This window comes from Halyomorpha halys, unplaced genomic scaffold, assembly GCF_000696795.3.
Source record: "Halyomorpha halys isolate HHAL.00 unplaced genomic scaffold, Hhal_1.1 Scaffold1020.1, whole genome shotgun sequence".
Taxonomy (NCBI): Eukaryota; Metazoa; Arthropoda; class Insecta; order Hemiptera; family Pentatomidae; genus Halyomorpha; species Halyomorpha halys.
In genome coordinates this window covers 1,767-27,759 of record NW_027106408.1, presented here as the reverse complement: position 1 = coordinate 27,759, position 25,993 = coordinate 1,767, and the positions used below count along the sequence as shown (strand labels likewise).

Genomic DNA, 25,993 nt, shown 5'->3' with positions numbered 1-25,993 from the left:
CACACTTAATGATAAGATTAGAAGTTGCTTCCCACTCCATTGGGATATCATGTTTTAAAGCAATCATTGTCCTGATTAATAAAAATACTGAAGAACTATAGGCAACTTGCTAAACAATGTTTTTTAAAAGTTGCTGCAGCTGGATAGAAATAATCATTCGAGTTTGTAACACAATAGGGTAAGACAGCTGAGGAAGCTTTGGAATGTTTGACCCAATATTATTTAATGATTCCATAAGAATTAAAATCAGAATGAGGTTGATTTTGCAGGGCTACAGGAAATTCATTAAGTGTAAATATTACCCAATATTATGGGAAATGACATAAAATCATGTGATACGGTAGGACTTGCATTGATTAGGCTATTTTTAGCTGAGAGAGTTAAGGTGTCAAATTAGCAGCCTTGAGCCTGCAGGGTGCTGTTTCAAATCTTGCCTCGGAGGATGGACTTTTATTTCATGGCAATTTCACGAATTGAAAACTTGATTCCACCACTCTGATTGGGTTAAGTTGGTTATAGGATATAGGATAACAACCACTTACTATAGGATAAGACCTCCCAGTGGTCAATTACCCAATCTAAGAATTATTCCCAATTGAGACTTTCTGGCAAATACAATCACTCTTAATATTGGTTTATACAAATATACTTTTGACCAATAGAAGCCTTGTCCAGTTTATGATGGTGAGGCATTGGAGGATTATCATAATTTTTTGTCAAGTTTCCCAAATTTTTAAACTATTAGATATGTAGAATTTTTTTGGGGGGATTATTTTTAAATGGGAGAAATACATGCTCAGCTTATTGTTTAGTATCTAGTATTGTGTATTATTGCTTTACATAAATGATTTTTAATTTATTATTCTGTTTGTATTTCTATTATACTTGTATTTATATAGAAGCGATTAATAGTACAGAATAGCTCTATTTGTATGAAGGTCCCCAAAAACAAATAAACATATAATTGTTATATTGAGCTTGGATGTAATTTAGCCCTTTTCTAAATTTAACATAACTTTTTCTGATCCTCTTAAGATCTTACAAAATACCATAGTAAATGTCATCAAATTATTTTCTTAGACATGAATGAATTAAAAACATTCAATCAGAAACAAGATAATTTCAGTTTTTAATTTGTGCTGACCCCTTTAATTCAACGGATCATAAAGGACCTTTCTTAAATAAATTTTATTAATCACAATCTGAATCTTCTTACATCTTGTTGTAATAAGACGATTCTAATAATGCTCAAAATTCTTGAGTCAGGAATGACCTTTAACTTTAAAATTTAAATTTGTACCGCTACAACCCATGAAGGGTCAGGGGTTCAGTACTTTGTACAGAAGTACTGTTACTAGACTAACGGTTGTGCAAGGAGGTGATTTGGTCAGAATCACACTCGACCACTAGATTTTTACCCAATAAAGGGTAGCCAATTTAAGAGGCTGGGTGGACTCCAGGGCCCTGTTTTATAATGAAAGCTAATAGTATTGGTTCATAGTACAAGTGTAGAAACTAGTGTGGTAATAATACTAATATTTATTTTTTTCATGATAGGAATGACTATTAGTGATATTACAAGAATTAAAAAATACCGAAGTACAAGTTACTATTGTACAAGTCTGTGTAATTGAATTAAGATAAATCTACAAGACTAATAGTATTAGTTTGTACTTTATTATGAAACAGGGCCCAGAAGGGCTCCAAGAACCCACAGGAGTTGACTCACGGCTACAGTGTAACAGAAAACAATTTTCTGCCCAGCCAGATTCGAACTTGGGTTCTTAGAGTTAGTAGTCACGCACTTTACCCCGTGGCCACTGCGCTCCCAGGAATGACCTTTATTAATGCCATATTACACTACTGATGAGCAGTGTGAAGCAGGTCTGATTATTTTTTAATAAAAGACCTTGAATTTATCATGTCATCTGGATAATGTCAAGTTCCACAGATTTTCTTCTCACAGATCTACACAGGGTCTTAGATAAAATAGATATTTTAGCATTATCTATGGCATTCCATAATTGATCAACAGGGTCTCAGATAAAATAGGTCTTTTAGCGTTATCTATGGCATTCCATAATTGATCAATAGGGATCCTGTACTGATGGGACTCATCTTGAGGCTTAACATTCAATCTGCAATCGCTCATTTATTCTGAAACCTGTTTGACTCCTATTAATCTCCTCATCCTTAGTATCTGAGCCCTGATGAGACCTGCCCCTTATTTGGACATTTACCTATTAATGATAAAAATATAGCTAATTCGATTCACAAGTCTGTGAGTTAATATTAACAAATATCCATAATATGTCATTAATAGAACATAAGAATAAAAATTAGATCTAATTGTGAATTTGATAGAACAGCAGAAAAAGGAGGGGAAGAAAAATAATCAATCAAATTTAACATTGATGTATCCCTCAGGTTCATCTCAAGTCATCTTCAGGTTGACAAAAAATAATTTCTTATTGAAATAATTGAAAGCTTAAAGAATTGTATTTTAATAATAAACAAAGAGAAGGGCACGCCTTTTCTTTTCAAAATCATCTTTGTTTTGGAGTGATGTGATAGACAATTTAGGGTATAAAGTATATGTGAATAAACATTCAATAAATAAAATTTAGTTATTTGGCAAATAATTCTAAAGGGTTTGTAATTCTTCTAATCCCCTTTATTTCTAGTTGATTCACAAGACCTATCACAATTGACTAATTAAAGTTGAAAAATGCATTCAAAGATGGTGAAAAAATCAAATGTTTTCAAATAAATTAATATAAAGCACATTCCCAATTTACACTAGATAACATGTCCAATGAGTGAGATTCAACTAAAACATTGATACTTTATGGCTCTTAACAGAAGTAGAAATACAAATCCAGGTTAATGAATATTTTGTGACACAAAATGATTTAAAAACTTGTTACTAAAACATGATGTACATCATCTAAATTATAAATTTATTTCGATATTTTAAGTTTGTCAACTTGGTCAATAACATTATTACTCCTGGTTTTATTAATAATGTTTCTGTTTGGAGTATACATAACATTGTTGAATACTGAAAAGTATGTATACTTCAACTCAATTCTTTTCATTTTCATATTTTGCGTCCTTGTTTTCAGTAAAACATTTAATATTTATTTAAATGTAATGATTTTTCGGAAATAAATCAACGCCATCATTCTATACGACCATGAGTGTAAGGCATCAGTTTGAGTTTTAAAAGTTAGTTTACTCTTTGATAGAGAGGGTTTTATTTGTCTAAGGATATTGGAATTAGTATATTGAAAATTTGCTGCGTCACCATTGATTTATATTATATGAATAGTGATTGCATCATTGTTCATTATAAATTTGCATGCAACCACAAGGTCAGAACAGTTCACATTGAACCATTGATTTTTCAATAGTATCAAGGAAGCCGTTATAAATACATCTGTTGACTGATACTACTCTATTGTTTTCTTGTTTTATGAACAACTATTTTATTATGAAACAAAAGGAAATCAATTTAGTATTACAATAGACAGTTTCAGTATATTTATTTTTAGGTTCCATAACCCTTATCAAAATTGCCGATGTATATAGACTTATTGTTTACCAAAACATGCATTCATTTAAAGTTTATTATACAAATTTTAATGTTAAATTTTTTTTAAATTGTAATTGTAATTTTTAGATGGCAAAAAAACAAATAATATTTTATTAGTATCGATTTTGGTGGAGCACTCTGTAGGGAACACTGCTCAACATCTGCTCGCGTCATTCCTTTCTCCATCGTCACTCGCCCTGGTAAGTTCGCTCTTAAGTCTTGTTACTTTTATTTTAGTTATAAAATACATATCAATAGTTGAAATTTGTTTAAAACCAGTTAAAATTATTTCCTAACAATTACTGATGTATTAAACTAAGATTTATTTTAAATATTTTTTATTCCTCATGTTTCAGATTACAGAACATATCAGAACTCCTCATCTTTTGAATTGTAAAGTTAAACTTTTACGCTTGAAAAATGTAAGGAATACTTTTTGTTACATATGTTTAATTTGTGTTTATTAACTGTTGATTCATTTCTTGTATTGTATGAAAGACGGGTTGTACGCCATCTTTGTTACTGGAGAATCCCACTTTAGCTGATTCTTCGGAATCTATGTTCTCGACAATAACCTATTTGTTTAGGAATTTATATTATTCATTTGTTATGAAATAAAATTCCTCTTAATCCTACCCTTTTCCCCTCAATTCTAACATTTTTCGTATCTGATGGTCTTCAATCAATAACGTCACGCTTTCTGCTCATGCCCCAGTCTGTGGATCAATTTCATACCAGTATTACATGATTTTATTGATTCAGCTATATTTATCTTCTGAATTTAAAATAACTAAATTACATGTATTCACTTATTTATTTAAATTTTATTACTTTTGAACTAATAGATAAGCTTTTTAAAACTAACATTATTTGAAAAGTATATTTAGTTTTACCTTCCGGAATATTCCAATTTCTCAGTCATTTTACCAATTTCGATTGTTGCCTTTATTCTAAATATTTGAATTAGTATTTCAAGTGTATGCAATTATAATTAGTGTTAATTAGAACTATGTATATAATTGAAATCTTTTTAAAAGTTTTTCAATTATATACATATTTCCTATTGTATTTTTATGTCTATAATTATTTTAAAATAGTCATTTAAGATTTTACAATAGATTAAATTAATTTATACTTTGTCAGTTATTGAATAGGTGAATGAGGTTTTGCCATTGCTTATGAAATTCATTTTTTTATTCTACCAGTTTGCTGCTTTGAAGCTTTTAATTTTGCCTGTGTGAAAAATAACTTGAATGTCAAACCCTTAATGTAATATAACTTATTAATACAATATTTTAAGTTAATTAACCATAATTTAACCTTACATGGATTTCAGATTTTTTTAAAATAGGAAGCTAAAATGAATTTTTAGTTTAAAATATAAACCTTTTTAGCCTAAAAGTTTGTATTACACTGAGGGTCTGATATACATGTTTTAGTCAAAAGTATCCTTTTGATGACAATTAGTTGGCTGTTAATTAACTTACATAGAAAACTTGGTTCTAACTTGCAAAATTGTGTTTGAAATCTCAAAACTGTTCAGCTTAAAAATAAATTTCAATGACTGTTCTGTTTGGAGGCAATGTTTAATGGGAGATTGTAACTTATAAGCTTTGTTTCTAATAACAATGGTCACAGCTTTTAAAACCTTATCAAATCAAGGTAATAAATTAGAATTGAAAATTTCACATGAATATAGATCTTGAAATTATTGAGGAATAGATGTTAAACAAGTGCAGTCACGAATCACATAGATCTGTTGTACATTAATTAACTGCATATTATAAAAAAAATTAAATTAAAAATAGAATAATGGGTCGGTGGATTTATGGCTGAAATATTTTTTATTTGAAAACTGAAGGTCAACTGTCTGTACTAAGAGTCATATCTGACAATCCCCTTTTCAGAAGAATATGAGTGAACAGTGTTGTGCTGTCAAATTATTATTTTTGCTGCATTGAAACATATGGTTCTTAATATTTAGAGAATGTGGAGGGGAAGATCTCTCAAACAATGAATAATTAATACCATAAAATAATTAGGGGGAGGGAGGGAGGGATAGTAAATGGTTCCTCTTTAGAGTTTTCATAGTATCTTGAAAACTAAATGATATTCAGAACATTTTACTCTTTTTTAAATTCAAACCTGTGAAATTCTCTGCATATTGCTTGCTTTAATTAGTGTATATCTGTTAGTCACATGCTTTTATTTCTGAGATGGTAACATATAGAAATAAATTTCATTATACCATATTGTAGGTCATTTGATTATACTATTTTGTAGGTTATTTTAATTCAGAGATGGTAACATATAGAAATAAATTTGATTATTCCATATTGTAGGTTATTTTAACTTGTGATTTTGGAAATAATACAATTTTTTTGTGGGACCCCATTTTCAATATATGTCCCAAAAAGGTACTTTCAAGCCTCTCTCTTTTTCCCCATTGTGGTGTTGTAAGAGAGTTTTAAACATTAAAATAACAATTTTTCTTCTGATACAAATAGAAAATACTTAATGTTGATTAAGATCTCCCTATTTTTCATATAATTAAGGGCAATAATTATGAATAATTTACAAAACTAGGAGTTCCAATGTATATCAATTAAGCTACCCCCACTCCTTGTCCAAGTTTTCAGTTTAATGCATTAATCAATTTTTTCATTTTAACGAGTTTATTCAGGGTGTTTAACAGATCTGTAATAGAAGTCAAGGAATTTAATTAGGTATGGGACATGACCAGCTTGTATGCTGTCATTTCTTAATTGAAGAAGTATATAAATGACATCTATGATATATATATTTTATAAATATTACTACTTTAAAATAGTAGTGTTAAGTATCGATATTAAAGAGAAAAATATATTGGAAGGTTACGGTGCTGTTGTTCATTGTCCTAAGGTGGTGAAGCACATTGTTTAGTCTAATTATTTTGTGAGCTGTTATATTTTAAATCTCATAATTGAACTATCATTTTGTGGAGTGTGTAAAGATTATATTTTGTTTCAATAGAAACGTTTGTTTATTAACTTATGTGCACTTTATTTGATAACTTAGGAGCCATCTATAAATTAGATAAATTTATATGATTCCCAACAAGTAGTAAACTAAATTTTTTCATTTACTGTTATCTTTTTATAGGAAATACAGTACTTCAAACCAACAAGGAATGTATAGTAATGGAAATGGGTACAGGAATAACAAACCAGGTGGTTTTGGAGGAAGAATCAATAAGGTTGATGATGGTAACTTTGGAAGTGCGTTGCAAGCAGTTGCTTGGGAGAATCACACTCTCTCAGACTTCAAAAAAGATTTCTATTGCCCCCATGCTAATGTTTTGAACAGACCTTATACTGAAGTTGAACGCTACAGGGAAAGCAAGGATATCATGATTAAAGGAATTGCAGATGCTTTTTTGAATCCGATTCAGTTTTTTGAGGAAGGAAACTTTCCTGAATATGTTGCTTCATGCATTAAGTAAGTTTTTTTTTCATAATCCTTCAAATGTAGCAATTGAATTTTAAAATTTTAGCCACTCGTAAGAAATGATATTATGTTTCTAGTATTATTTCATTTATAAATAAGTTCATAAATAAAGTTAAAAATAGAAAATTCACGCCATCATATTAGACATTTTACTCTTTGTTTTTTCTCAAGTTTATAATTTTTTTTTTATTTATTTATATTTAAAATTAATATGTTATAACCTCAGAAATTGTTTTGTCCTACAGTATCATAATTTTTTTTCAATAATTAATTTTAAGTACTGTTAATGGATATTAAGAAAGGTTTTAACAATTTGTCCTAAACTATAGTTTATCAAAGGAGAACAGTCCACAATTACAGATCTCCCCATATTGCTTTGCTCTGGATTAGCAATCTGGGATTGCTATAGTAACTTCTATTAATTTTATTGTTGTTTCAGAAAAATGGGTTTTGACTTTCCAACAGCTATTCAAGCTCAAGGTTGGCCTATTGCTTTGAGTGGAAAAAATATGGTTGGCATTGCACAGACTGGTAGCGGCAAAACATTAGCTGTAAGTTTTAGTTCTACTAGCCAAGTTTTTATTAGTGTGGTTTTACTTCCAATTTTGAAAATTGATAAGGTTGATCAATTTGAATCTTAATGTTGCAGTATATACTTCCTGCTGTTATTCACATCAGAAATCAACCTAGAGTACAACGTGGAGATGGGCCTATAGCTCTAGTACTAGCACCTACAAGAGAGTTAGCTCAACAAATTCAGACAGTTGCCAGTCAGTTTGGTGGCCAATGTGGTCAAAGATCTGTGGCAATATTTGGTGGTGCTCCAAAAGGACCTCAGGCTAGGGACTTGGAAAGAGGAGTGGAAATAGTTATTGCCACACCCGGAAGATTAATTGATTTTCTGACAAGGGGTTGGTTATTTAGCCTTTACTTCCTGTGTTCTTAGTTTTAAAAAAAAATATCTTATATTATTTTGTGTTATAGGCACCATAAATCTTAGAAGGTGTACATATTTGGTTCTTGATGAGGCTGACAGAATGTTAGACATGGGATTCGAACCTCAAATCAGAAAAATTATGCATCAGATCAGGGTTAGCACAACTTTTTTATTTATTTATTTTTTTAATCTAGAATATTTGGTTCTTTGAAGTTAAAGGGTAGTGAGTGTTAACATCTCTCATCAGGCATTTATGAATACATTAACATATTTAATGTCTGATATATTGATAGTTTACTTCTCCATCGTTCTCAAGAGTATCTAGAAAGCCCTAAAATATCAGACCTGACCAACAGACTAACATTTATTATGTATGTACATTTATTATGTATGTATGTAAATTTATTATTATTATGTAACATGTTACAGCCTGTTGGAAAGTTAGATTTAATAAACATACATCATGCCTATTAACCTGCTTGCTAAATATTAAAATATCTAAGATTACTTACATATGCTAAATGATATTTAGGAACTCCTTTTTCTTTATCCAGCCTGCTTATATGCAGTTCGATTTAGACCACTTTTTTTAATAAATAAATAGTTATTTTTTGTCAAACTTCATTTTTCTATTTTTTCTCCAGTTCTTATTAATTTTTGTTAGGCAAAATGATTTGATTCTTTTCTTTTTTTTTAGCCTGACAGGCAGGTTCTTATGTGGTCTGCAACATGGCCTAAGGAAGTCAAAGCTTTAGCTGAAGATTTTCTTCAAGATTATGTTCAGGTAACCTTACTTAAGTGAAGTAGTTAATAGTATGAGCTTTCTATTGTAAGAATCAATTTAATTTTCTCAAATCTTATTTTTTAGGTCAACATAGGATCGCTTGAGCTTGCTGCAAATCATAATATTGTTCAAATAGTAGATGTTTGTGAAGAAGGTGATAAACAATCTAAGCTTAACACCTTACTTGAAGAAATTGGAACCCAAAAACTAGAGAAAACCATAATTTTTGTTGAGACTAAAAAGAAAGTGGAATCTATTGCCAATGGTCTCAAAAGAGTTGGGTATGTAGTTAGGATATCAAGTTTTATTTTTACCTTTGTCTTGACCAATAGTATAATTTTTTCGTTGTATGTGTAGGTGGCCTGCTGTATGTATTCATGGTGACAAATCACAAAATGAGAGAGATTATGTGTTAAGAGGTAGGTTCCAAAATAATTTTTCTAAGTTTATTCTGATAACATCTGCTCTAATTTTTCTTTTTCCATTAGTAATTATTATTTCTTCATTTCTTTAGGAGTTAGTTGAAGATTTTATTTTGTGTCAAGATTATTAAACTGTTTTATTCTAGTTGATTATTACCTTACCTTTCCTCCACTTTCATTAATTTACTTATAATAAAATTTATGGAAATCACATATTTAGAGAAAGTTCTAATTTTAAACTCTTTTATTTTAATAAGTCTATTCCTTTAAATTAATGCTAGTATTTATTTTTCAGACTTTAGACGAGGTAAATCATTGATCCTCGTTGCAACAGATGTTGCTGCTCGGGGATTAGGTAAGTTTGCCATACATCGGTGGCATCTATCATAACTAAAGCCCAAAGAGGAGGGAGGTCTCCTTGGGAAATTTGGTGTAAACAGACCCTGAATCGAATGGGCTAACTGGGGACGGACAAAATTTTGGTCAATGCTGGTAAAGTAACACGTTCTCTATAGGACCCATGTTTTATTTATTTTATCTTAATTCTATTGTGCTCAACAAAATTGTTTTTGTGCTTTTCATCATTTGGTAAAGTGGCAACATTCTCTTCACTCATTCATCATTTATTTGAGCAATTTAGTGTACAATCTTTATTATAATGGTTATATTGTAAAAGTCAATTACTAGTGATGTCTCATTATTCATTTGGTTTTGTTAACTACATATATTCTTTAAATTTTAGTTTAAGTTCATATCTCAGTTAAAGAAAGCTTAGCCTTTCTCATTCAATTCAATTTTTTATTCTTAAAATTTCAAAATTTTTTAGTTTGTTTATACTTCAGTTTATTAATTAAGTTTTTCAAGTTGGTGTGTTTTAACTTAATATTTGAGATTTAGTTTATTTTTTCTTTGTTCATGTTAATGAAATATTTTTTTAAAGCTTTATATTTAGTTTTGTTTTTGAATTTACAGCATGAAGTTATTCATGGATGTTGGGGTTTTTCTACATGTGGAAAGCACTGCTCAATAGCTAATTAAGACGTGTTGTTTACTTTTTGTAATTTTTAAAATTTTGTTTTACCAAATTTTTTATATCAGTCTTTTCTTTTTTGTGCATTTAGTTTTGTTTGGATCACTAAAATGGCACTTTAAGAGGGAAGTATTGGTTATTATTTTTCTTATTTTCATTAGCTTATGTTTGTTTTTATTTATTTTTGTAATTATGATAACAAAATTTGAACATGGGAATAATATCGAACGTAGTTTCTTGAATTTGTTGTTACTGAGGCACTAGTGCTGGCGCAAATGTTTTATATATAATGCGCACATTGCTCGGGTGCCTCTTGCACTGATATTGTGCATGTTTGTGAGTGTGATTTGCAAGGCTGATATAGATTGGCCTGGTTTAAAATATCCTCTTAGGCAGAAAGTGACAGATGATAATATATGGATGTTTTCTGAAAGCCAAAAAATAAGAGGAGCTACAGATTAAAATTTCAAGATAATTTTGAAGGGCTTTTTGCACTCAACAAACACAAACAACAATACCCCCAGCACCTTAACTGTCCTTGACCGATGTCTCCTATTAGCTGATCACAGGTTTGTTTATATCATTTTATATTTCTTAAGTTTGGATAAGTATTACTTTTTTATTTTATTTTTCATTCAATGCATGTATTATTTCAACCAAATTTAATATCGTATGGACATGGTTTATTTAAGATTCATTATTATCTGAGTTCATGTTCTTGTTGCTATTAATGGTTATGCATTATAGATGTGGAAGATGTAATGTATGTCATCAATTATGACTTCCCCAACTCCTCAGAAGATTATATTCATCGAATCGGTCGTACTGGCCGCTCAACTGCCTCTGGAACTGCCTATACCTTTTTTACATCTGCTAACCAAAAACAGGCTAGGGATCTTGTAGCAGTTTTAGCTGAAGCTAAACAGAGCGTCTCTAACGAGTTGCAAGCCATGACCAGGTTCTCTGGTGGAGGAAGTGGATATTCACGAGGAGGTAACTACAGATCTTAATAATACTTTCCAAGTCCCTGAACATTCAATAGTAAATCGGTTGCTGGGAGCCAGTCTGTCCACATTGTCTTTTGTGGAACTTTTGATTCCAGCCTTAGTGGACTTCTTTTGACCTTCCCTCTCTTGTTAAAATGGTGGTTTAACTATAGAATAACTTTCTTCCTTCCTGTATGTCAGAAATGACTTGGTAGAAGGGGAAAAAACAATTTGAATTGTCGCGTTTATAAAAAATTATATAAAACTCAGCATTTTGGCAGTATTATTAGCAAAAGTTAAAAAAATTGCAGTAAATCTGTGACAGTCGTGAAAAACTAGGCTAGCCGAATTGCCTTTAAATTAAATTCACTGGTTGTAAACCATTCTTTGGGACATTTTAAGATGTGTTGAATTGGCCAAATCAGATTGCTTTCCATTGATTCTATTGAGGATAGCTACTTGACTTCACCAATTTTTCACAGCTCAAGACATTCCGAGAACAGTTAAAACCCAGTGAACTCAATTTTAAGCAATTCAACTCTCCTAGTTTTTCATTACCGTCACTTAAATATTGTCAGTATAGATAAATAAGCACATTACTCAATGTCAATTTAAACTTATAAAGGGTTAACTCTTATATTTATAATTTTTTTGTGAATCTTAACAGAAACAATTATTTTATTACTTACAATGGATTCAGCTTGTTGGATTTAAGAAAGATTGTCTGTTGCCTCAGCATAAGTAAAAATGTACTCTTAGGCAGTCTGGCTTGCAAGTACTGAAATATATATATATAAACAGTTATGTTATATAATTATTTTCATTTATAAGAATTTTTTAATTTATAAATAATTTTATTGTATCATTTATAGGTTTCAGAAACGGAAAATTCAACAAACGAAGTGATAATAAGTTTGGCGGTAGTAATCGTTTCAATGCCGGTTTCCAAAGGAATACAACCATGTATGGTCAAAAACCAAGCACCTTTCGAAGATTTGACTAAGACTTAATTCCATATAAGCAAAAAGTTTTTATTATCTCTTGTAATTATTTATGTAAAAATAAAAATAAAATGAAAAAAAAGGAAAGAAGAGGAATTGGCACTGAATATGTAAGGATACTACCATTGTGACTTGGAAGAGAGGGGCTTTGAGGTGATTTATTTAAATCTATTTCCAAGAAGGCTTAACATTTTGTTCCTTTGTCATTGTTTAAAGGGTAAGGGTACAACCCTTTTTTTCCGTGATGTTCTTTATGGCTAGTTAATCTCTTAAATGTAAATACTTAAAGTAATAAAACTGTACCTACTTAAAATTTAATTTTTTATTTAATATGTTATGTTAGGAATTATTAATTAATCACAAATGGCTCGTTTAAGCCTTTTTGATGTGATATTTATTTATACAATATGAGTTGTATTTTTTAAGTATTCATATCGTCGTTAGTATTTTTATATTTTTCTGCATCAGTATTATTTATAATTTTAAAGTTATTCTGTCGATAATAATTTTAAAAAAAGAGTAATTTTCAATAAACGTTTCTTAAAAAAAAATAATCATTTTTATTAAAAAGATCCTTAAAACCCTTCAAGTCTTTATGTAATTATGTGGAAGCATTGAAAGGAAATGTAACAATACCAAAAGATTTTAATGTTTATTTTGTGAAGTTTCTTAAAGTTACATTTTATCTTGTATCAAATAAAAATTTTTGGGATTACAATAATATGAGCCTTTCAGTTGACAAAATGACCAGTTTGTTTCCAGAATGTTAAAAAAAAAAGTTATTTAAATAATATTTCTCGTTGAAGAGCTCTTACCTTCTTTTTTTGTTTAAAGTATAGCATAATAATAAAGATAATAAGTTTACATTTTGTTTTAACTATATATTAATTATTAAATACTGGAATCAATGTTAAAAATAAAACTGGTTTTATGGAGTGGTCATTTTGTCAACTAAAAGAATCTTATGAATGCTTGTTATTAAATTTTCTTTATTATTTAATGATAAAAAGTTCTTGGAATGAGCAGTTTACTTCAATTTCCTCTTAGTAACTCCTCAGGAGTGAAAGGAATAGTGTTTCTCCCGATGTCTTAACTATTAAAATAAGGCACTTTTATGTGTATGTGTGTAATTTCTTAGAATAACATTTTATCTAGTTGTATCACATTAAATTACAATTTTCTGGGATTACAATAATATGAATGCTTGTTATTCTATTTAATTAATTAATAAAGGTTTTATTAAGTTCTTCTGGTGAACAGTTTGTTTCCATTCCCTCTTCAGAACTTTTCATGAGTAGAAAACATATTTCCTGAATTGATTTTGTATTATACCTAAAAATGTTTATTATGTGCCGCATTTCTTTAAATTACATTTTAACTAGTATTATGTTAAATGATAATAGCTTTTGGATAATAATGTTAATGTTCATCATTCAAAGTTATTTGTAAGCATGTTTGTCTTCCAGAATGAAAGAAACTACTCAAAATTTCTTTTGTTGAAACTTAGAATGGTTGAAGAAGGAAGAAATGTTGCTGATTGTACTAAATGATTTAGTATGAAGGTGTATACAAAATTACAAATCCAAAAATGTATTTATAGTAATTTAAGCCAATGAAACTTAAGGAAAAATTAAGTCATCCATTTTAGCTTTCTTTAAAATTTTTGAATAAGGGTTATATCAATTAAAAAAAAATTGTAAAAAAAATTTTCTTTGTGTATTTTTTAGACATTACCTGACTTGTGATGTCTTTTAACTATGATATAATTGAAACTAGAGGTTAAATTCAACATTTGAATACTTTATTTATAAGTACTATTTTGATGTTAAATGGACAAGAAGTCTAGTAGGTGATATAGGTTGGAAGAGGAGAAAATCTACTTTCCAATGGTCATACTTGTAGTGACATCAGATTTGGGAGGGAAAAAATCAAGTGAAGAAATTTCTCTTGGGGGTTCTATAGATTGTAAAGTACAGTTATCATTTTTTCCAACAAAAAAAAACAGCCTACTTTATTAAAAGCCTATTGAGATAGTATTTTTTTTTTTTGTGAATATGAACTGTAGTGCAGCCCACATTTTGACCTATTCAGAAAAAAAGATAGTTATATAACAATTACCTGGAAATCCATACAGAACAAATGCTGGCATTAATAAAAAGTTATGTATAGTATTGTTTTGTTTCTAGAGCCTGAGATAAGCAAAAAGTAGCTATAGTTGAAACTAATTGGTAAAATTGCCATGGATAGAACCCTTATTCATGAATGAACCATTGATAAATATACTATCCATGACAATTTTAACTGTAGCTAAATTTTGCCCATATCTGTCTAGAGCCCATTGAAAGGAACCTACTTAAGTTTGTCTTCCTTGGTGGTTCCTGGCATTATATTGATAAAGGAACCTCATTTTTGTTTTCATTGAATCAAAAATAAGGGTGTACCAAAACTTCCACTGCAATTGATTCTCCTCCTAAACTGAAAGCAAGAAAAATATTCCATTGATTTAAAGAAAGGTCATTTTTTTTTATTTGGATTTTATAAAATTTAGTAAATTTTCAACTCTGCCTCTGACAAAACTAAACCCTAGTTAGACCTCAGAGTAAGGGGATACAATATTATAGGGTTTTATATTCTGTAAAAGGTGAAGTTTATTCGGGGAAAAAAAACTTATCTTTCACTAAACAAAACATAAATTAAATATATTTCTTTTACAATAATCAATAAATAACTTAACCTAAAAAATAGTTTTATTAATATAGATGTGAAGATAAATAATCTTATAAGTAAAAAATATTTGGTTCACAACATTGTTAAATCTACTTTAGTGTTGTATGGGTTTATAACTGTATGTTATGTGTAAATATAATATATTATACTGTTTATCTGTAGGTATTTACAAAGCCATTAACTTATTTTTCATTTCTTTAGTAAAAGAATGTTGGGGTAAGATAGTTTGTTACATATGTCCATAGATTTTTTTTCTTCTACCAAAAGTTTGTTTTTTAATAATAAATAAGGAAGACCAATAAACTTTGCTACTAGCTCTATCCTTAGAAACCTTAATTATTTTTTCATGTTCTCATTTTCTACAGACATGATTTATTTGTTACATATCAAAACCCACATTCGATTTATGAATTGTTGATTTCAACTAACTCTTAATCTGATAGAAAACATCTAATAATTCACAGTTTAGTTTCAGTAGTAGTCCATTTCAAGTTCTTTTCCAAATTGATTCATTCTGAATTTTCAGACAATGATATTTAGTCACTGGATCTGAGCCATCTCATAAATGAGTTCCAATGCGTATTGCCTGGGTTGTATTTTGCGAAGATTTTTTGGAAATCTTGAGGTCTTACCGTTATCAACTTAGAAAATGCAGTTTTGATTTGCTTCTTCTGTTCTCTTGAACATTTTCCGCAATTAGTTCGGAAAATCTCAGCAAAATATTCTGTAACAAAAGTTTTTCATTAATCAATTGGCTGCTTATGAACAAGAGATGAAAAGGTAAGTTTTGTTAATGGGAAAGTAACAAACATGAACCCTATTGCTAACTCGCTTTTTATTTACTAATTATTCATTCACAACCGCGTATCTGTTGAAGTGATGGAATTTATAAAGGTGGATCCACATGTTGACCGCTCGCCACGAATCGGAGGCTTGTACAAATGCTCGGTAAACAAACAGCAGACCATCCACATGTCAGTGTTATTCAGAGAGGCAAGCATGGCGGGCGTAGTAGTGGTTACAGCCATTGCACTTGGATTGTATTATTGTTATTAGAAAAAAAGAAAATGAAATATAAAACTTATAATAAAAAGTACCAACAAACACCTTTAACCTCCTAACAGCTCTCAGTTGCAACTAGACAAAGAACAACGGTGTAGATGCTACACGAGCGCTCTCACGAACCCCTTTGATCTGTGTCCAAAAAACCGACTCTCGACGGATCGGCAACGAGCCTAGGCCACCGAGCCGAGCCACCCATCCACATGCTCGCGTATGTCTGAGTTCGCCATGGCTTGGCCAACATGTAGAGGCCCCTTAACTAAAGCAAGTAGCACCTATTTTTCAAGAATCCGGAGAACTAAAATTTGGTAGTCAGGCGTCACACAACCTTCATTTCTCCAAAGTTTGTGTAGAAGGGTAGACTTATGAGCCCTAGCAAAAAGTCCTTGGCGAGTTTGAAAAATCTTCGCCTTCAACACCGCTTGGGGGGTTTGAAGAATTTCTGTAAAGGGGCCTCTACATGTTGGCCAAGCCATGGCGAACTCAGACATGGGCGAGCATGTAGATGTTGGACTAGGCTCGTTGCCGATCCGTCGAGAGTCGGTTTTTTGGAAAGAGATCAAAGGGGTTCCTGAGATATAATTTTTCATAAACCAAAAGTTTTGTCCGAATAACTAAAAATCAACATTTTGTATGTATGGCTGAAGTCGGAGGAGCGGCATCCTATAGGAAGAGGGGAAAATTACAATCTTTTCAAAATAAAGTCATAAGAATTGTAATGGATGCTCCTTGGTTTGTTAGAAACGATCAGTTGCATCGGGAATTACAAATAGAGGATTGCACTCCCAGTTACCGACAGTTAAAGGAGCTGTGACCTTCAATTTGGGAAACCCTACCACAACCCGAAGACTGAAGCCCAGGCTGTTAATACAGGACACCCTGTTATAAGTTCTATACTTGTTAAATCCATAAATGTAATTGTTTTTGTTACTTTTCTTTTATTAAGAATTATTATTTATTTTATCTTTTTTTTATTTATATAGAGTTAGGGGTTTCTTTAGTATGAGACTATACCCCCCTCCCATATAATCAATTGTTAAAAAAAAATTTACCTCATACATTAAGCCTATTAAGACCCACTAGGCCGATTTGGGCTCTGTTTCATAATGAAAGCTTATAATATTAGTTCTAAATACAAGTATAGAAAAAACGAGTTAATTACACTAATATTTATTTTTTTCATAATAGGGAGGACTATTAGTGATATTAAAGGAGTTTAAATGTACTAAAGTACAAGTCAGTGTAATTGTATTATGTAAAATCTACAAGACTAATAGTATTAGTTTGTACTTTATTCTGAAACATGGTGTTAAAAAAAAACCTGAATTTATTTTGGTGGATATCATGAAAAATACTTCTACGAAGAGAAACGCCATAATCCACCTTATAGCACATTGAATTAGCTTTAATTTGAGTGCTAATAGACATCTCTACGTCAGTACATTTTTTATTAAATATTGCTTTCTGAAAAAGGATATCTCGGGAACTATTGAATCTTTACATTCTATTTACATGCTATTTCTAGGGCTCATATTTTAGAGAATTTACTATACTTTTTATGATTTTGTATTATGTTGATTAGTGTTGTGGGTAGTAGGGGTTGTAGAGACAGCTCCATCAGTAAGGTGATAAACCTAGTGCTGGGCTGCACCAAAGTAAAAAATTTAATAAAGAAAAAAAAGGAACAAAAAAAAAAGAATTGGTGATCTTTGGGAGCAGTTCCCGAGCAGCTCCCGCACACCGCAGGCCAGAAATGGAAAGAGAGGGGGATATATAAAAAAATTATTTATTTAATTAAGTGTGGGTAGTTTTAAAGATGTGGAGCTTTTAATGAAAAGTGAGGCAAACTTTCAGGTTTTTCTGGAATAAATTAAGCTTCAATGGGCGTGCATCTTAAATACTTCAATAATAATTTTTAATGACATTTATTGTATCCCTCGTATAGTCTAGCAAAAAACTTATAACACCTTTTCAACTTTAAAACGTTTAAATTACCTCCGCCACCTATTTCTATTTGAAACTCGTAGGCTCTTGGTCACTTCTCTAATATTTCCCCACTTTGAATATTGCTGTACAGTATATGGCGGCGTCTCTGAGGATCTCGAGGCGAAATTAAAACGTTTGATTAATTGCTGTGTACGATACATCTTCGGGATCCCAAGGAACGCCTCTGTTTCTCGTTTTTATGCACAGTTGAAGTGGCTTTATCCTTCCTACCGTCGTAAGTATTTCCGGGCTTCCTTCATCTTCCAAGTCATCCAATCCCGCCGTCCATCATACATCTCCGAGCTCCTTCAATTCAAATCCTCCATACGTTCCCGCAATAACCGTTCACGGTCTTCAGATTTATACACCAGGGCCCACCGAACCGCTGCTTTCGATAGATCGTTCATTATCCGAGCCTCATCCAAATGGAACTCCATGACTTCCAACATCCGTCGCTCCAATACTCTCCCTACCTTTAAATCACGCCTGTTATATAATTTTCTTTAACATTTTGAAACAGCCGTCATTTTTTATTCCCCCTATCTATACTTGGCAGACTTATCCAATTTTTACTTATACATGGATTTCATTTAAGGAATCAAAAATTGATGTGAAATGACTGCCCTTATTTTTCACCGCGGTTCTTGTACTATAACTTTTCATCAGCTAATGTCGCTTCACCCAGGACTGACCCAGAAGTTGCAAGTATCATTGTTGCGTTGTGTGCAGCGTTGATGTAGAGTTAATAGAAGAAGAAAAAAGAGTATGGGTCAGGAATTGGTTGAAGAACCGACCGAACCTAGGTCATTGTAACCTACTTCCTGTATTATAGCAGGAGTGATTTTTCCCTTCCTTAACTTTTTTTGACAAAAGGTTCACTCTTCGTGGTGCAAACTCCGGAAGGTTTTGGCAGATTGAAGAATAATTGTGCAATAATCTGCCACCTTCCTCACACACTTCTACAAAAGTTTGTCGGGTGTAAAAAAATGTTATAAAATTGAACACCCCACAATATATTAAATGCCTCTTTTTTTCCAGCTATATTTCTCTTTGCACTTTCAATATATTTGCACAAAACCAACATCTTAAAATATTTTGCCAATATGAGGGCCCATTTTGTTTTGAATGGTGCTCAGCAGTTGAACAAAAAATAAATAGAATTGAAATTGCTTGTAATTTCCCCTTCTTAAATGATATTAAAAAAGTACATGGTTTTAGAGTGAGAAAAAACAATGAATATTTATTAATTTTGCATTTTTTTTTTTTTTTTTATACTTCTGGAAAAACAAAGATTACAAAGTTGAATTCGTAATCAGCACCCTAAAACAATAAATGGACAATTTTTCAGAACTTCACCAAAACTCATATATAATATTATGCCAGCAGTAAATTGAAAACAATTAACATAATGGCAATAAGACAGATCCACTCTTTCGTGAAACACCACATGTCTACAACTTTTTTCATCATAAACCACGAGATGATTTTGACAAAGCAGGCTAAAGGTTTTAGATATTTTCGATTAAATTACTAATCTGGTTTTCAAAACTGAAGAAAAATAAACTGATACCCGTAAATATATAAAGCCTTAAATGTATTGAATTAAGAAAGAATTGAACTAGAAAAAAAATGATTGTAAAATGACATTGCTGTTAAAGCTCCCGATCCGTAACAATCTGAAGTACCATATTTTTATTAAGGCAATAAATAATCTTTTATTAATATAATAAAAATGACAAATAACTACTAATTACCTATATTTTAAAATGATTTTTATTTCTCCATACTAGAGAGACTGACTTACATTACAAAACAAATAAATCATCCCTACTCATAAGATGATGATGCTCCTGAAAAATGACGAAAGACACCAATTAGGAGAAAAAATATTGACCACTTTAATGTCCGGATGCGTCACAAAATTACATTACATGTTTAGATTCTTACTATTAAATAAATATTTATCATGGTTTAATTTAGAGCGAATTAGGACTTAACTTGGAATAAAAGTAATAATATTGTATGGTTTATCGAAAGAGTGTGATGTGTCGAAAGATACTGTTAGTCGCCATCTACTCTCCATGGGAAAGGTGAAGAAGAGCAAGTAGGACTGGTCCTTCACCAACTTACTCCTCAGCAAACTGCTGAAGTTAGAAATTTGTGAAAATTTATTGAAAAAACCTTGTGGTATGAGATTTTACCGTAAGATTGTCACTTGTGATGAAAAGTGGGTCTACTGGCGAATTCCGAATACCCGTGAGAAATGGCTAGATCGCGGTCTAACTGCTTTTCCGGTTGCTGCAAGGTACAATTTGAAAAAAAAAAACCTTGCTTTGCGTTTTTTGAAATTTTGAAGGTGTTATTCATTTCGGATTTGTTCCTAATGGATGCTCCATGAATTCTGAACTCTACTGCGAACGACTGGAAAGATTGTACGCGAAGTTGTCAGAGCGTTATCATGCTTTCATCAACCGAAAAAGAGTTTTATTCCAACAAGATAATGCTTGTCCTCACTCTTCTCGTAAAACCAAAGAAAAGTTTAAAGAACATTGTAGGTTCGAACTCTTGCCTAATCGGATTACTACTTGTTTCGATCCATGGCAGTTTCCTTCAAAGGAAAAAATTGATAATTTTGTGGAAGTTGAAATTGCGGTCCAAGAGATCTTTGACAGCGATCCCACAGAATGGTATCAGCGTGGGATCGAGCGATTGGCTAGCTGATGGCTAATGACGGTAGATAACAATGGACTATACTTTCAGTATTAATTGTATTGTATATCAAAGAAATAATAATACAAATATTTGGTAGAAAAACGGTCATTTTTTTTTATACTCTAACCACTATATGGTTAGTAGTATTACGATTCTGAAAAATTTCTTTTTATTTATAAAATAAATTTCCATTATGGGATTTTTTTAAAATTATAAACCACTAATTCAAAGCACGATTGATGTAAATGACAGAAAAAGTGAAAGGTGAAAAGTGCTTCTCGCTTACTTTCTATTGCCACCTACAGACTGACACCGATTTCGTGTCTGTTCAATGAGTCACCAATAATCTCTTTTTCGTGTTGTCAGCTTTCTTCGGGAGAAAGTAAAGTAGCTTAGAAAGGAAATTTTCTCTTCGTGTTAAAGCTGTAATATAATGTAATTTTAAGAATATTTCATTTCAATTTTATTAAAAGTGAAATTTAAGCCGCGTCTTCATATGTTATTATGAAATCGATTAGAAAACCTAACGACTATGATGTGATTGACTTCTTATAGAATGATCCTTAAACATTAAAAAAAAAAAATATTTAATTAAAATATCACAAAATAATCTTAAGTTACTGTTCTATTCAATATTTAAACACTTCACCTTCAAAACTTGTTCATCACCTTCTCTCTAAAAAAGTTGCAACACTAAGTTAAAAAAAAAAATTATTTGGACTAAAATATATCTACATCAGACTCCTCGAAAATGGCGTTGAGCCCACCACTTCGCCATTCCATTTAGCCTTACGTAAGGCTATTTATCTTTTAATTAAATAAATAAAAAACCTATTTATTTGTGCCGTCGCTACGATATGAATTTCGGGTCATCAGGGCTTAAAAAAAAAATTGCTACCAAAGGTAGTAAAAGGTAATACCCACCACGAATTACTTCCTTTTCATTCACAGTAATACACTTATTAAGTCATTTTTCTTTTCTGTTTTAGAGAGATCGGAAAAAGGAATAACAACCATCACTCAAAGAAACATAAAAATAAAAGAAAATAATAAAAAAATTTGGAAATTTATATAATTCATTAAATAGAAAATAGTAGATTAATAACATTAGAAGTATATAGTTGTAGATTGATAACAATAGAAGATGAAATGCAATATTATAGATATATTATGTGTAAAATAATAAAAAACGATTTGAATCAAAATAATGAAATGTATGAAAGAAAAATGAAATATATGGTACAATGGGCTAGAAGATTATATGTCAATAGTTATTATTCATTATCATAGTTATGTAAATTTCTAGATTTGTTTTTTATTATTTTTTTTATTCTCTCTTTTTTTTTTTTTGGCCCTGATGTAGACCTGAAATTCAGATCGTGTAACGTTGGCACAAATAAATAGTTTATTTGCCGACCCCCACCCCCTCCCCGAACATCTTCGCATATAGATCTACGATCAACTATTAACTCCTCACTATAATGCCAATTTTTTTTTTACGATACTGACTTTACGAAGGTGTTCGTTTGTAATAAGGTAGGAATATTGAGTCTCGCCCGACGTAGCCCTAGCCTAGGCAAGATGACCTCTTCTCTACAGGTACTCCAGGGCTTGACCTCCTTTTTGGTTCATTCGTTGGACTTTCATTCCACTTAGACTGACATCAATCTTTAATTTCCTTTTCGAGGGGTTTGCTTATTTCTGATGGAGTTAAAATTGTTCAACCCCTTCTCGGCTGAGTGGCAAATCTCCACTTTCGCCTTTCGTTGAGGTGGTGACGTTTTTAACGCTTTTTTGCCTTAAACCGGTATTAGTTAATTTTTACTACCAGCAAACATCCTGCTGTCAAAAAAAAAAATCGCTTCTTTTGGTAGGAATCCTTCTTCATCCACTTGGTCTGCCCCGGGTTTCCTAAGTGCCCTCAAGCTCCTGTGGTCGATAAAATGAAAAGTATTGAGAAAAAGTCCTCAAACTTCATTAAAAAAATTATGTGTGAGAGAAAACACAATAATTTGAAAATGTTGCCTAAAATCCAGTGATATCTTCATCATTTTAAATACATCAAACAAGGAAGAATGGTAATTTTCATTTAATAGTTGTGAAAAGACATACTTTACATGGAATATTGCTTCAGGATTGACGAGCAATATCGATTATGAACTCTCAACACTTTAGGCCTAAGTTATTAGAAACATTTGATTTCAAAAATTCTCATAAATTTCAATAGGCTCAAAATAGAACCACTAGGCTCAAGAATTATTAGTGCGTGAGTATCGTCATAATATAGGAAAGAATCTTAACGAATCTTTAATTTAGTAATTCTTTAAATTCTAGAAAAACAGAGCAAATTAAAAAAAAAAAAAAGTAAATTCAATTCTCTAAAATATGAGTCCTAGAAAGAGCTATTTACATTCAATAGATTCCGAAATATAATTTGTTTGAAAGGATGAAATGATAAAAAAAGGTACTGAAAAATCGGTTGTTATTTCAGTGAGTTTATTTTGAGAAATCTATATAATAGGAATCGAGTGGCAGGCCTACCTTCTACGCCATAACCCCTGATGAAGACCTGAAACTCAGGTTGAAACGACGGCATAAAATAAATAAATATGATTTTGTTTATTAATGTTGTTCTTTGGTGACCGCACCCCCCGACAAACTTCTCCAATCATAATAGGAATCATTTGACGTATAGATGATCGACAAAATAAATTCACAAAATGTTGATTTCTAGTTATTCGGACAAAACTCTATGTCAGGAACCATTATACCTACAGATATCTATTAGCATTCAAATTAAAGCTATTTGGGTAAAGTAGTTTATGACGTTTATCTTCGTAGGAGTAGTAGTTTCCATGAGATGTTTTAAAATAAATTCACAAAATGTTTATGAAATACTATTTTTCTGGACCTATAGACGTACAAATGTCTATTAAGGTTCACATTTTAGAGAATTTACTCTACTTTAAACAATATGCTATGAGGTTTTTTAATGATGTATGTAGTTTTAAAGATATGAAATTGCGAATGAAAAATAAGCGAAAATTTTATGTTTTTCTGGAATCAAATAAATGTCTCTTGTATAGCCTCGGTAAAAACTAGACCATTTTCTGATAGAAAATTACAAATTATTTTTGTATTATTCTTTTCTCTATTGCTAGGTAGAGTCATTAATTTTGACTCTTAACTACTTACAGTTTTCACTACTTTTCTTTACCTCTTGGACTAATATTGAGTCGTTCAAGAACCAATGGTCCGAATTAAATAGGTGCTTCCACTACAGCTATTTAACTAAAATTACGATTCTTTTAGCAACAGTCTCTCTTGTTCAATGCATTTATTGCCCAGTATATTCCAGATCAATCTCAGATAGGACCAGGTTTTGTTACAGCTTTTTATTTACATTGCATTGTTTCTTGATTTCTGGTAAAACTATTCCTACTAATAATTGAAAAAGATTTTTAATGAAGAAAAATGAAATATCTAAACAAAAATTTATTTGAATTTTATATTTTTCAATTATTAATACTTATCATTACTATACTAAAAACAGAGAAACAAGAACTTTAAATATAAATAATTAGTTATAATCCTACAACTTAACTTCGAAAGGGTTTTATTTGTTATAACTTTAGTAAATTTCTTTTCAGGACATTATTTTATGCCCTTTCTCCACTTGTTTAATCTTTATATCATCCGAACAACGTTACGAGCTCTTCTGCCTATGTCCATGTGTATATCCAAATTTCATGAAATGCTGATATTCAGACGGACTTACAAGTACAATTTAAAAATATTTTTGGAAAAATGTAAAATCTAATATGCCCACAAATCAATAAAAACTTGATTATAGGCAGAACTACCCGAAACGTAGTTCGGATGATATAAAGAATAAAGAAGTGGATAAAAAGTATAAAATCCTGAAAAGAAATGTAATAAAGTTTAAACATGAGTATTTACAAATAAATTTTCATGAATTCAGAATTTATTTATTCAATACGTACTCTTCGCTTCCCTGGCCGGCGGCGCGCAAGGTCCCTTGTCCAAGTAACATTTAGTGTACGCGTCCATCAGCCTCCGGTTGTTTAATATAGAGTCGACATCGACAGTTTCGAAGCGGGTCTGGTACTGTGCGAAGACCATTGAGGCCAAACTGAAGATAATGAAGAGTTGGATGGAGGAACTCATGTCAAGAAGGTTTGGTACTGACTACTTTGAAGTGACGCTGGAGAGACACAGTCGGTTCAAATCGGCATCCTTCGTCGCCGTCCGATCGTGGGGGTCTGAAGATTTCTTTTTCAGTCATCCAGCTCATTATGTCGACAACATTTTTTAAACTAATTAACAATTTGGACTGAATGACTTAGCAAAGTAAGTCAGGAAAAATATTTTTTGATTTATATAAAAAAATCGTATTTAAATTAGCTAAAAACGAATCTAACTTTATTTTTGCTATAAACAATTTTATTGTTCTACTTTACTGAAAGTGGCTTTTAGTTTTTGTAATCTAATTATAAACATCAATATTAGTTTGATCGTACTTCAAGTACTGCCATACCATTTATCCGATTGTGTTGAAGCCTTTTGCTAAGTGATCAAGATTTATTCAGGAAGATTGTGGGCTGGCTCGATATTTTTTAGTAAAAAAAATAAGTTACTAACTAAATTAAACATTTTTGGCACATAGCTAAAAAGGTATACATTTTTTCATGGTTATCATATGCCAATCAATTTGTCTCTTCCCAAAGAATAAGAGAAAAAATACTGATTCTATTCAATGATTTTTTATTCACTAAAAATTTTAAAAACATAATAAAGATGTCAGTAAAATAGGTTAACAATTTTGATTTTAAGAACAAAGCACATCACATTCGTTTTCAGCGTTTCCTAAACTCTCAAATACCATTTTTCAAAGAAATTAAAAATTATAAATTTTTCACCTTCATTTATTTGGAGAATTTTATTTTGTTCCGGTGACCATTGATCATGAAATCATTTATAACTCTGTATTTTATCTAATTCCTACGTTAATACAACCGCTGTAAAACTGAATGTTAACTCTTTAACTTAAAATAACGAAATTTACATTTAATGACCTTGTAAGGGCGAAATATTATTTTCAAATAAATAAAAACTTGTTTTCTTTTATGTCACTGGTTCCAATTTGTTAAATTAGATCCGGTTTGTGCTCTTTAGTGCAGTTTATAAAGCCACAACTAAGCCACTGCCAAGTTTGGTGCATATTGGATGAGTCATGTTGAACTT

The 25,993-nt window shown here is 30.9% G+C and overlaps 2 protein-coding genes across 2 annotated transcripts; one reads left to right on the top strand and one right to left on the bottom strand.

Moving 5' to 3' along the window:
* Positions 1 to 3,622: 3,622 nt before the first annotated feature.
* On the top strand, positions 3,623 to 12,554 carry LOC106687859 (probable ATP-dependent RNA helicase DDX5). Its single transcript, XM_014432007.3, has 12 exons — positions 3,623 to 3,795; positions 3,952 to 4,017; positions 6,737 to 7,072; positions 7,521 to 7,632; positions 7,731 to 7,992; positions 8,066 to 8,172; positions 8,716 to 8,802; positions 8,887 to 9,083; positions 9,160 to 9,221; positions 9,520 to 9,579; positions 11,002 to 11,247; positions 12,113 to 12,554. Coding segments are annotated over exons 2-12 (1,602 nt in total). The 5' UTR covers positions 3,623 to 3,795; positions 3,952 to 4,015; the 3' UTR covers positions 12,244 to 12,554.
* A 2,360-nt stretch (positions 12,555 to 14,914) lies between these two features.
* LOC112211040 (ejaculatory bulb-specific protein 3) lies at positions 14,915 to 25,061 on the bottom strand (the record flags this gene model as incomplete). The annotated part of the gene is given in 2 exon segments (XM_024361992.2): positions 14,915 to 15,692; positions 24,733 to 25,061. Coding segments are annotated over 2 exon segments (372 nt in total). The 3' UTR covers positions 14,915 to 15,504.
* Between the last annotated feature and the right edge of the window lie 932 nt (positions 25,062 to 25,993).

Excerpts from the sequence above, each read along its gene's own strand:
- LOC106687859 (XM_014432007.3), top strand. Across the intron at positions 7,073-7,520 it reads TATGTTGCTTCATGCATTAA|AAAAATGGGTTTTGACTTTC; the intron begins GTAAGTTTTTTT and ends TTGTTGTTTCAG. Across the intron at positions 9,084-9,159 it reads AATGGTCTCAAAAGAGTTGG|GTGGCCTGCTGTATGTATTC; the intron begins GTATGTAGTTAG and ends TTGTATGTGTAG.